This window comes from Scyliorhinus canicula, chromosome 9, assembly GCF_902713615.1.
Source record: "Scyliorhinus canicula chromosome 9, sScyCan1.1, whole genome shotgun sequence".
Classification (NCBI taxonomy): Eukaryota; Metazoa; Chordata; class Chondrichthyes; order Carcharhiniformes; family Scyliorhinidae; genus Scyliorhinus; species Scyliorhinus canicula.
The window spans coordinates 51,217,351-51,232,194 of NC_052154.1; the positions used below are offsets into that span (position 1 = coordinate 51,217,351).

General features: G+C 45.0%; 1 protein-coding gene across 4 annotated transcripts in view; it reads left to right on the top strand.

Moving 5' to 3' along the window:
- Positions 1-14,844, top strand: part of adcy7 (adenylate cyclase 7) — a 211,139-nt gene that overhangs the window by 171,843 nt on the left and 24,452 nt on the right. For all 4 annotated transcript variants that reach the window (XM_038806687.1, XM_038806690.1, XM_038806689.1 and 1 more), the window contains 4 exons: positions 7,805-7,885; positions 10,295-10,364; positions 11,213-11,310; positions 11,404-11,488. In XM_038806687.1, the coding sequence (XP_038662615.1) occupies positions 7,805-7,885; positions 10,295-10,364; positions 11,213-11,310; positions 11,404-11,488 (334 nt within the window). The remainder of the gene's footprint in view (positions 1-7,804; positions 7,886-10,294; positions 10,365-11,212; positions 11,311-11,403; positions 11,489-14,844) is intronic.

The following is a 14,844-nucleotide window of genomic DNA, read 5'->3' on the forward strand; positions in this document are numbered from 1 at the left end:
CGTTCACACACACACATTTATATACACCCATTCACACGCACACTCACATACACACACACACATTCATACACACATTCACACACATACATTCATACACACACATTCACACACACACACATTCACACACACAGTCACGCACACACATTCATACACACATTCACACACCCATTCACACCCACACATTCACATGCACACATTCACACGCACACTCACACATTCACACACACACATTCACACACACACATTCATACGCACATATTCATACACACATTCACACACACATTCATACACACATTCACACACGCGCGTTCACACACACACATTCATACTCACCCATTCACACGCACACTCACATACACACACACACATTCATACACACATTCACACACATACATTCATACACACACATTCACACACACATACATTCACACACACACATTCACACACACACACATTCACACACAGTCACGCACACACATTCATACACCCACATATTCATACACACATTCACATGCACACTCACATTCATACACACATTCACAGACACACATTCATACACACATTCATACACACACATTCATACACACGTTCACACACACACATTCATACACACACATTCACATGCACACATTCACACGCACACTCACACATTCACACACACACATTCACACTCACACTCACACATTCACACACACACATTCACACACACATTCATACACACACATTCATACACACGTTCACACACACACATTCATACACACATTCATACACACACATTCACAGACACACACATTCACAGACACACACATTCACACACACACATTCATGCACACATTCACACACACATTCATACACACACATTCACACACACACATTCATACACACACATTCACATGCACACATTCACACACACACATTCACACACATATTCACACACACACATTCACACACACATTCATACACACACATTCACACACACATTCATACACACACATTCACATGCACACATTCACATGCACACTCACACATTCACACACACACATTCACACACACACATTCATACGCACACATTCACACACGCGCGTTCACGCACACATTCATACACACATTCACACACGCGCGTTCACACACATTCATACTCACACATTCATACACACATTCATACACACACACACATTCACACACGCGCGTTCACACACACACATTCATATACACCCATTCACACGCACACTCACATACACACACACACATTCATACACACATTCACACACATACATTCATACACACACATTCACACACACACACATTCACACACACAGTCACGCACACACATTCATACACACACATTCACATGCACACATTCACACACACACTCACACATTCACACACACACATTCACACTCACACTTACACATTCACACACACACATTCACACACACACATTCATACGCACACATTCATACACACATTCACACACACATTCATACACACATTCACACACACACATTCACATGCACACATTCACACACACACATTCACACACATATTCACACACACACATTCACACACACACACATTCATACACACACATTCATACACACATTCACACACACATTCACACACATTCATACACACACATTCACATGCACACATTCACACCCACACATTCACACACACACATTCACACACACACATTCACACACACATTCATACACACACATTCACATGCACACATTCACACACACACATTCACACACATATTCACACACACACATTCACACACACACACATTCATACACACACATTCATACACACATTCACATTCATACACACACATTCACATGCACACATTCACACGCACACTCACACATTCACACACACACATTCACACACACACATTCATACGCACACATTCATACACACATTCACACACACATTCATACACACATTCACACACGCGCGTTCACACACATTCATACTCACACATTCATACACACATTCATACACACATTCATACACACACACACATTCACACACGCGCGTTCACACACACACATTTATATACACCCATTCACACGCACACTCACATACACACACACACATTCATACACACATTCACACACATACATTCATACACACACATTCACACACACACACATTCACACACACAGTCATGCACACACATTCATACACACATTCACACACCCATTCACACACACACATTCACATGCACACATTCACACGCACACTCACACATTCACACACACACATTCACACACACACATTCATACGCACATATTCATACACACATTCACACACACATTCATACACACATTCACACACGCGCGTTCACACACACACATTCATACTCACCCATTCACACGCACACTCACATACACACACACACATTCATACACACATTCACACACATACATTCATACACACACATTCACACACACATACATTCACACACACACATTCACACACACACACATTCACACACAGTCACGCACACACATTCATACACCCACATATTCATACACACATTCACATGCACACTCACATTCATACACACATTCACAGACACACATTCATACACACATTCATACACACACATTCATACACACGTTCACACACACACATTCATACACACACATTCACATGCACACATTCACACGCACACTCACACATTCACACACACACATTCACACTCACACTCACACATTCACACACACACATTCACACACACATTCATACACACACATTCATACACACGTTCACACACACACATTCATACACACATTCATACACACACATTCACAGACACACACATTCACAGACACACACATTCACACACACACATTCATGCACACATTCACACACACATTCATACACACACATTCACACACACACATTCATACACACACATTCACATGCACACATTCACACACACACATTCACACACATATTCACACACACACATTCACACACACACATTCATACACACACATTCACACACACATTCATACACACACATTCACATGCACACATTCACACGCACACTCACACATTCACACACACACATTCACACACACACATTCATACGCACACATTCACACACGCGCGTTCACACACACATTCATACACACATTCACACACGCGCGTTCACACACATTCATACTCACACATTCATACACACATTCATACACACACACACATTCACACACGCGCGTTCACACACACACATTCATATACACCCATTCACACGCACACTCACATACACACACACACATTCATACACACATTCACACACATACATTCATACACACACATTCACACACACACACACATTCACACACACAGTCACGCACACACATTCATACACACACATATTCATGCACACATTCACATGCACACACATTCATACACACACATTCACAAACACACATTCATACACACATTCACACACACATTCATGCACACACATTCATACACACGTTCACACACACACATTTATACACACATTCATACACACACATTCACAGACACACACGTTCACACACACATATTCACACACACACATTCACACACACACATTCACATGTACACATTCATACACACAGATTCATATGCACTCATTCATACACACACATTCACATGCACACTCACATTTGCACTCACATTCACACACACCCACACACATACTCACACTCATACATGGGTGGTGGGGGTGAGACCCAAGCAGACACAGGGAGAATGTGCAAACTCCACGCGGACAGTGACCCGGGGCTGTGATCGAACTCGGGTCCTTTGCGCCGTTAGGCAGTAGTGCTAACCATTGCACTACCGTGCCATCCATTACACACGCATGCATACACATTTACACACACACATTCACACATACATTTACACACACACACTTACTTTCACACACATTCACACAAACATTCTCACACACATTCATTCACACACACACGCATACGCATTCACACACGCATTCACATACACACATTCAGACTCACACATTCTCGCACACACACACACACTCACAGGAAGGCATACACTTTTACACATGCACATACATACACATTCACACATATACACACATGTTCCCACACACACATTCACACACACACGCCCGCACGGGCACATTCTTACACACACATTCACACAACCAGACACGCTCGTACAAACACGCATAATAATCTTTATTATTGTCACAAGTCAGCTTACATTAACACTGCAATGAAGTTACTGTGATAATTCCCTTGTCGCCATACTTCGGTGCCTGTTTGGTTACACTGAAGGAACAAATTCAGATGTCCAAATTACCTAACAGCACATCTTTCGGGTCTTGTGGGAGGAAACCAGAGCACCCAGAGGAAACCCATACAAACACGGGGAGAATGTGCAGACTCTACACAGACAGTGACCCAAGCCGGGAATCGAACTTGGGACCCTGGCGTGTGAAGCAACAGTGCTAACCACTGTGCTACCGTGCCGCCCACACACACATATACACATTCACGCACATATACGCACACACACATTCACACACTCAGACATGCTCACACAAACATGCATACACACACATATACACATTGACACTTGCGCACATTCATGCTTCTGATATATAAATTAAGGGCGTATTGCAGGGGTGGGCAAACTTTTCCGTGCAAGGGCCACATTCAGAAATTCACAATTCACAAAGGGCCGCATAGTATATTAAGTAAAATAATTACTTCACCCGGTTATGATTCTGGGCGCCTCATATAGAACATAGAACAGTACAGCACAGAACAGGCCCTTCGGCCCTCGACGTTGTGCCGAGCAATGATCACCCTACTCAAGTCAACGTATCCACCCTATACCAGTAAGTAACCCAACAGCCCCCCCCCCACATTAACCTTAAAAAAAAAAATTTAAAAAAAAAATTTTTTTTTTTTTTTTTTAATGACTTGGTGGGCCGCAGAAATACCTTTGCGGCCCGCGGGCCGTAGTTTGCCCACCCCTGGCGTATTGTGTTTCAGAATTAATCAGTAATGAGGACGGGAAGCATTGACTTGTCTTACTCATGATTCCTTAGAAACCCCTGTGGCCATCAACAAAAGGGTGTTTTATAAAACAAAATTGCCTGCTGTATTTCCTACATTACAACAGTAACTATCCTATAAAATTGCAAGTCTTTCATTCTCGCAACTCTTGAGATTTTGTTGCAGCATTTTTGATGAAATGCGCAAATGTCTACAGCTATAAGGATTTTAAAAGATTACTTTACTGTGAAGCCAGAGGGAGCAGCTGTGCTCACTGACTGCACAGAACTGCACTTTGTAGCTTGCTCCAACTGCCCAGCAGGCCGGTGCTAGACAGATTCTACATCTTAACCTTTTCCTATGTGTTTGTTTCCCTTTTTTATATCTTGTTTCCACAAACGCAGTTCTAAGGAAAGATTTTATATTTGACATGTCAGCTACCCTGTGTTTCCCTAACAGATGTTGCCTGAGCTGTAACACTTGCTGTCTTTTACTGCTTTTGCTTGAATAATTTGATGAGCTTCAGCTCAAAGGCTTCTAGGCCTTGGGTGCAAGCTATTTGTGATTCTCTATCTAAAGGATATTGGGTGCGATTCTCCGACCCCCACGCCGGGTGGGAGAATCGCAGGAGTGCTGGGCAATTCATGACACGCCACCCTGGCACCCGCACGCGATTCTCCCACCCCCCTGGATGGGCCGAGCGGCCTGCCTAATCCGACCGGTTCACGCCGGCGCCAACCACACCTGGTCGCTGCCGGCGTGAACAGTGCGCGACCGCTGCGTCTGGGGCCTGTAGGGGGCGGAGCTCAGGAGGGGTCTGGCCCGCAATCGGTGCCCACCAATCGTCGGGCCGGCATCTCTGAAAGACGCACTCTTTTCCCTCCGCCGCCCTGCAAGATCAATCCTCCATGTCTTGTGGGGCGGCGGAGGGGAGGACGGCAACCGTGCATGCGCGGGTTGGCGCCGGCCAACCTGCGCATGCGCGGGTGACGTCATTTAGGCGGCCCCGCTTTGACGTGGGCGCCAAGACCCGGCGCGCGAGATTGACGCACCGCCGCTCTCAGCCCCCTGGGGGTGGGAGAATAGGGGGTGAGGAGCGGCCTCCGACGCCGGAGTGAAGTACTCCGGTTTTCACTCCGGCGTCGGCACTTTGTCTCCCTTTGGGAGAATCGCGCCCATTGTGAGCTTCCCTAATACTGCTTTCCCAAACTTTACTGCTATGCTAGTGCCACCGACTCTTGACACAAAGTTCTTGTACAACTTGCAGCATCACCAACGTAAATTACCCAGATTCAGTCAGACCGCCACACAATAGTCTGTCCTATTGAACATATTTGATTTACTTTGGTATTGCTGCTGATTGCTGGGAGCCAACAGCATAAAGCATTTTTCAAAAGCAACTTTTAAAAATATGTTTCCCTTCTGCTTAATGTCATATAAATATATGGTACTAAAATCTACTTGGATCACTATAGTGCATTTAGTTGTTCAATTTAATACATTTTGCTTTCTGCACACAACTGCATTTAATTCTTAGTTTTCAACCACTTGCTTTGCCAAAATGTTAATTTTCAAATACATTGCATCTTCATTTTGCCTGTTGTAACTTCTTATAAGTATAAAATGTGGCGTATTCATAGGAATGTTACTTTTGTTAAAAATGAATTAGTAACATATACCAGAATGATACAAGTCATCATTTTGTAGGAGTTGGTTCAGTTAGTGGCATTCTTCACCTCTGAGTCACACGATTCCAGGCCCAAGTCCCACTCAAGTGCCTGAACACAAAAATCAAGGCTGACACTCCAGTGCAGTGCTCAGGGCGAGCTGCACCGTTGGAGATGCTGTCTTTCAGATGAGATGTTAAACCGAGGCCCAAGTTGTCATCTTGGCTGGATGTCAAAGATCCCATGGCACCATTTTGAAGAGGAGCAAGGGAGTTATCCCCTGTGACCAGGCCAATATTTGTCCCTCAATCAACATCACAAATGAACAGATCCTGTGGGGCAGCATGGTAGCATTGTGCTCCGGTTTCCTCCCACAGTCCAAAGATGTGCAGGTTAGGTGGATTGGCCACGATAAATTGCCCTTAGTGTCCAAAATTGCCCTTAGTGTTGAGTGGGGTTACTGGGTTATGGGAATAGGGTGGAGGTGTTGACCTTGGGTAGGGTGCTCTTTCCAAGAGCCGGTGCAGACTCGATGGGCCGAATGGCCTCCTTCTGCACTGTAAATTCTATGATCCTGGTCGTGATCACATTGCGGCTCGTGTGAGTTTGCTTTGTGCAAAATCGGCTGCTGCATTTTCTACATTGCAACAATAACCACACTCCAAGCGTACTTCATTAGCAGTAAAGTGCTTTGCGACATCATGCGGTCATCAGAGGCGCTACATAAATGCAATATTTCTTTCATTCACTTGAGATTTTGTTTCATTTTTTTCTGAAGTGCCCTAATTTCTACAGCTATGAAGGTTTCTAGCCTCTCATTTTATCTTGCATTACTCAGTTTGAGAATATTTATGATTTCCATTACTGACGTGTGTGTTATCCAACCCCAAATCGGTTCTCTTAAGGCATGTTTAAGTTTGAATATATTTCATTTATTGACGCTTGCCATAACAAATGGCTACAATATGATGTCTGAAAGGACTTTACACAAGTCTCTGGTAATTCAAAAAGCTGAGTAACTGTCGGCCTTACATACATAAAGGTTGCGCAGTTATGAGAAATGTTGCATATTGCATCTGAGTAACTACAATGTTAACTCTCTAGAAACAAATCTCAGAAAAGAAGATTCGAAGAGGAACTGCATAATAAAATGATCACAACAATTGATGGCATAAATTCATACAAGTATGTAACATTTCAATTTTCCATTTTTGTTAAACAATGCCTTTCAACACCATTTCGGATGTTGGAAACGTTGTGAGTAACCACTCAAATGCAAAGAGTATTCCAGAATAAAACAAATGTCCTTGTTTTTTGAAATCTTACCCATAAAATACTTTTCCATGTATTTTTGTTTTAGAATCTCAGTAAAATAATTTTCAAATTCATTGCATGGTGCACGACAAACGCCAGGAAGGACCCAGGTTCAAGTAGATCCTGAGTTGAGTTGCAACATTAGTTATCACCCTAGGCCGGGGAGTGGAAAACAGAGAGATAAATATTGTTACCGCTTCTGGAAAATGTGTGTAATTGCCTGAGGACTTTGAGTTGTAAATAATAGCAAACTTAGCTGTGAAGCCACCCATGGTAATAAGCCCATCGCTATCATTTATTTGTGCTTCTGTTTAAAAAATTACCATTTTGCTAAAGAACCAAAGGTCTAGTCTTGATCATCAGTAATGATGGAAGGGGCCATCAACAGTGCTATCAAGCAGCACTTGCAGCACCAGGCACCAGGCAAATGCCAGGCAATGACTATCTCCAACAAGAGAGAATCTAGCCATCGCCCTGTGACATTCAATGACATTACCATTGTGCACCTCCCTTATCAACATTCTGGGGGGGGGGGGGGGGGGTTGTCATTGACCAGAAACTGAACTGCACTAGCCATATAGATACTGTGGCTCCAAAAGCAGGTCAAAAGCTAGGAATCTTATGGCAGGTAACTCAGCTCCTGACTCTCCAAAGACTGTCCACCATCCACAAGGTACAAGTCAGGATTGTGATGGAATACCTTCCTTTTGCCTGGATGAGTGCAGCTCCAGCAACACTCTAGCAGCGTGACACCATCCAGGACAAAGCAGCCCACTTGATTGGCACTCCCTCCACCACCGACGCACAGTAGCAGTCGTGTGTACCATCTACAGGATGCACTGCAAGAATTCACCAAGGCTCCTTAGGCAACACCTTCCAAAACCCATGACCACTGCCGTCTAAAAGGACAAGGGCAGCAGATACCTGGGAACACCTCCACCTGGAGGTTCCGCTCCAAGGCATCAACCATCCTGTGTTGGAAACATATCACCGTTCCTTCACTGTCACTAGATCAAAATCCTGGAACAACGTTCCTAACAGCACTACCTACACCACAAGGAGTGCAGCAATTCAAGAAGGAAGGTCACGGCCACCGTCTGAAGGGCAATTAGGAATGGACAATAAATTCTGGCTTAGCCAGCGACACCCTCATCCAAAATAATTAAAAAAAAAAAAATCTTTTGTTGTCACAAGTAGGCTTACATTAACACTGCAATGAAGTTACTGTGAAAAGCCCCTAGTTGCCACATTCCGGCGCCTGTTCGGGTACACAGACAGAGAATTCAGAATTCTCAGCTGGTACGGGAATTGAACCCACGCTGCTGGCCTTGTTCTGCATCAGAAACCAGATGTCTAGCCCACTGAGCTAAACCTGTAAATGAATTTAAAACAAAAATGGATAATAACTTTTAATAGTCTTTCTTGTTGCCTGCCTTTGAATTTAAATTTGGCGAAGTTCATTATACAGGCCAAGAATTTGTTGTTGTTTGCATGTTTGAGTTTGAAAATGATTACTTAGATTTAGATTTATTGTCACATGTACCGAGGTACAGCGAGACGTATCGTTCTGCGTACAGTTCAGACACATGAAAAACATAGGACATACAATAAATACACAATGCAAATACATAGATATAAACATCGGGTGAAGCATATGGATGTTGTGCTACAACAGTGGAGAAAATGCGTGAGTCCGTAAGAGGGCTATTCAGGATCTGGTAACAACGAGGAAGAAGCTGTTGGTGAATCAGTTACGGGGTTTTGCATGGCTTGCACACCCTCTGTCGCCGAGGAACCTGTCACGGGGGCGGGGGGAGAGTGAGATGGCATCGGAGGGAAGGGCCAGAAGTTTCAGCCCAAAGACTCTCGGCTGGTGAGCATGAGGAGGAGGTTAATGAAAACATAAATTCAAGGTTCCTGTTTGAAATCATAGCCTACTGATCCCAGTTGAATTTGCAGCCATGCGCGTGGGTTGGGTTTTATTATGAAGCCCAAGGCTGAGATGTTGCGCCCTGATAAATTAGCCTGTAATGATCCACTTTGTACAACCAACGTGAAGAGTGACCACTTTGCTAGGGTACAGAAAGGCCTTAAGTGCTTATCAAATTGTATTGCCGCATGACTCTTGAGCAGAGCAGAATAGCTAAGGAGATAATGCAGGTAGGTAATTGTGAAAAATGGGTTTCATTTTAGAAACAATGTTCTGCTTTGCTTTCTTGTGTGTGCAAAATGACATCTCCTGCGGTTGGCTCATGCTTTGAACATTTTTCAATTTTACAGGCAATGGGTTAAATGTGATGTCTTTTCTCGTATGTTGTTGACTTTCAATGAAAAGGGATTAGAAAAACAAGTAAGTACAGTATTTGTACTCGTGCATGTTAAGAAATCTCTGCTTGCGGGCTGTTTTCCCAGCACTGAGGTCCCAGCAGATTCAAGAAAACCTTGTTCTTGCTCCTTTCAGTTTATGCAGTGTGGCACGACAAAAGACATGTGAGGGATTAAAGCTAGCTTAGCATCAGAAGTAATTTTATTCTTTAATATTAACACAAGCAACAACATTTTTAAAAAAGCATTCTTTATTCTTGGCTCTTTGTTTCACTGTGAAACCCCCCCCCCCTCCCCATTCACTGAATCGTATCTCCCCCTCAATCGCACCATTGGCCATTCTTTCTCATAAAATCCCTACAGCGAACAAGAAGGCCATTCAGCCCATCATGTCTGCACCGGCCCTTGGAATGAGCACCCAACTTAAGCCCATGCCTCCACTTTATCCCCGTAACGCAGTAACCCACCTAACCCTTTGGACACGAGGGGGCAATTTACCATGGCCAATCCACCTAACCTGCACATCGTTGGATTGTGGGAGGAAACCGGAGCACCCGGAGGAAACCCATGTAGACATGGGGATAAAGTGCAAACTCCACACAGTCACCTGAGGTCGGAATTGAACCTGGGCCCCGAGAGCTGTGTGGCAGCAGTGTGACCGTGCCATCCATGTAGCATCTCTGATGGCATCTCCGCAAAGCTGTTTTCTTAACATTTAATCTGTTGGTGAATCCCCATTTGAAAAGTGCTGCTTAAGTGTTTGGGTCAAACTGCTCTCTTGTGATTCAACATGTTCAATGAAAAGGAAAAATAATTGGATGGAAAACCCCCCACAATCTTCTGCAATGGTTGTTTTTTTTTCTTTTCTTCCAGTATCGTTCAGTCTGTCTTCCGTCCTTGAAGTATTATGTTGGTTATGCCGTTTTGATATTCGTTTGCATATTTTTGATCCACATGCTTGTTATGCCACTGTAAGTACTGCATTTGTGAATTTTAATCACTTTTAATTGTAAAAAATGTTGTCATCTTCCTGCACCTCCAACTAACTATGTTTTTCTGATTAGGAATATTCTACTGGGGATATCATTTGGAACCTCTGCAATTATTCTTTTGATAATTCTCTTTGTTTGTTTTGCTGGTGATCTAAAGGCAAGTTAACTACAAATATTGTTGACAAGAAAATTTGTTCATTTCTTGTCTGAATTTTAGGCTGCCATGTTCCTCATTGCTGATTCTTTGTAATTTTGGTTTAAAAGCATTCACCACTTTATGCACAATACTGATCACTGGCCAATTCTGTCCATCTGCTGCCAGATAGAAATTTGATACGGAGAACGGCTATTTGAGCGAAGTAGCCTGTTTCACTGTCCGGGGTCTCTAAACCCCGGACAGCTGCTTTTACCTACTTCCCAAAATCCACAGAAAGGGCTGTCCCGGCAAGGCCCATTGTGTCAGCATGCTCCTGCCCCACCGAACTTATTTCCTCTTATCTTGACTCCATCCTCACTCCTCTGGTCCATTCCCTCCCCACCTACATCCGGGATTCCTCTGATGCACTGCGTCTTATCGACAGCTTGGTGGGCCCTAACTTCATTCTATTCACCATGGATGTGCAATCTCTCTACACCTCCATCCCACACCAGGATGGCCTGAGAGCACTTCACTTCTTACTCGAAAAGAGGACCCGACAATTCCCATCCACCATCACTCTCCTCCGCCTGGCTGAACCCGTTCTATTTCTCAACAACTTCTTCTTTAACTCATCTCACTTTCTCCAAATCAAAGGTGTAGCAATGGGTACCCGCATGGGTCCTAGCTACGTTTGCCTTTTTATGGGGTATGTGGAACATTCCTTGTTCCAGGCCTATCCGGATCCCCTCCCACAACTCCTTTACCGATACATTGATGACTATTTTGGTGCCGCTTCATGCTCTCGTCCAGACCTGGAAAAATTCATCAACTTCGCTTCCAGTTTCCACCCCTCCATCACTTTCACCTGGTCCATCTCAGACACTTCCCTTCCCTTCCTTTATCTTTCTGTCTCCATTTCCGGAAATGGACTATCCACTGATATCCACTACAAGCCCACTTACTCCTACAGCTATCTGGACTACTGCTCATCGCACCCTACACCCTGTAAAAACTCCATCCCTTTCTCTCAACTTCTTCGCCTCCACTGCATTTGTTCCGATGATGCCACTTTCCAAAATGGTGCTTCGAAAATGTGTTCCTTCTTCCTCAACTGTGATTTCCTACCTACAGTTGTCAACAGCCTGCGGTCCATCTCCCGCGCCACTACCCTTGCCCCCTCCCTGCCCTCCCAGAACAAGGATAGCGTCCCCCTCACATTTCATCCCACCAGCCTCCGTATGCAAAGCATAATCCTCTGCCATTTTCGCCAACTCCAGCGTGATGCCACCACCAAACACATCTTCCCTTCACTCCCTCTGTCAGCATTCCACGGAGACCGTTCCCTCCGAGATAATCTAGTCCACTCCTCCACCATACCCAGTACCTCTCCCATCACCGATGGCACCTTCCCATGCAATCGCAGAAGGTGTAACACCTGCCCCTTTACCTCTTCCATGCTTAACATCCCAGGCCCAAAACTCATTCCAGGTTAAGCAGCGTTTCACTTGCATCTCTTCCAATTTAGTCTACTGCATTCACTGTTCCCAATGTGGTTTCCTCTATATCGGAGAGACCAAACGCAACTGGGTGATTGCTTTGCTGAGCATATTTGGTCTGTGCACATTCAGGACCCTGACCTTCCCATTTCTTGCCATTTTAACAAAAGACCCTGCTCCCATGCCCACATGTCTGTTCTTGGGCTGCTGCAATGTTCCAGTGAAGCTCAACGCAAACTGGTGGAACAACATCTCATCTTCCGGTTAGGCATGCTACACCCTTCCGGCCTGAACATCGAATTCAACAACTTCAGATGATCAGCTCTACCCCACCTAGACCCATTTGTTTTCATCCCATTTCATTTGAACTGTCTTTTACCATTTTTTCCTTAATATATATTTAACCCCCTCCAATCTTATCCACCTTTCTTTAACCTTCCTCCTCTTTGCTTCCCTTTTCCCCTCCCCCCACATCTACAGTTCATCCTCTGATGTTAGTTTCTCTGCTGTTTGGCCTTTCACATCTTTTGTTCTCCCTGGGGACTGCCATTAGCACTCTTTCCCCTTGGTTTCTGTGGCCATTAGCACCTCGTTTCCCTAGGTTTCTGTGGCTATGACTCTCACTCCACTGTATAAATATTTCCCACTTCCTCTGTCTGTTTAGCTTCCTCATTCACCTGAGGAAGGAGCAGTGCTCCGAAAGCCAGTGTTTGAATCAAACCTGTTGGACTTTAACCTGGTGTTGTAAGACTTCTTACTGTGCTCACCCCAGTCCAACACTGGCATCGCCACATGTTGGGCGCGATTCTCCACTCTCCATGCCAGGTGGGAGAATCGCAGGAGGGCCGTCGTGAACATGGCGCCAAATCTTTGTTTGTGGCTTGTGGGGGGCAGAGAGGGGAGTGAGCACCACGGCTGTGCTCGGGAGGGGACTGGCCCGCGATCGGTGCCCACTGATCGCCGGCCCGGCGTCTCCAAGCGACGCACTCTTTCCCCTCCGCCGCCCCGCAAGATCAAACCACCACGTCTTGCGGGGCAGCGGAGGGGAAGACGGCAACCGCGCATCCGCGAGTTGGAGCCGTCAGCCGTCGTGACGTCAGCCGCGCATGCGCCGGTTGGAGCCGGCCAACCTGCGCATGCGCGGCTGAAGTCACTTAGGACCCATCGTCACATCATTCTTGGCGCGCCGCCTTGACACAAGCGTCAAGGCCCGGCGGCCAAGATTTACGGAGCGCCGCTCCTAGCCCCCTAGGGGGGTGAATAGGGTGCGAGGAGCGGCCTCCGAGGCCGTCGTGAAACTCGGCCGAGTTCACGATGGCCTTCCCGATGCCGCGCGGGAGCAGAGAATTCCGCCCGTTAGCTTTGACAAAGAGTCATCGGACTCGAAACTTTCGCTCTTTTCTCTCCCTACAGATGCTGCCAGACCTGCTGAGATTTTCCAGCATTTTATCTTCTCTTTCACTGTTCTTCCTCTAGAGAAACGGATAGTTCTAATTACATTTCGCCACATTTTTCACATTTTGCTCCATCCACTTTCTTTTCTACCTATCCAATCTAATCTAGTCTTGTCCCAATCCTCCCTTCCCCTTGACCCCTCAACTACAGCAAAGAGTCTGCTGCTCTCTATCTTGTCATTTATGTTCACATTTTTAAACACATCAATCATAGTTTCCTGTAACCTGTGTTCTGACAAAAGAAGACCTACTTTTTCAAGTCCCCTTTGTATTTCCAACACCACGTAGCATCCAAGTGGTCCTGTAGAGAACCTTCTCTAATTGCTCAATATACTTTACATAATGTGGAGCCTAATACCACACAAACTAATATACCTGAGGTTTTATTGAGATTTTATCAATATTCCTTGACATTTATATTTTA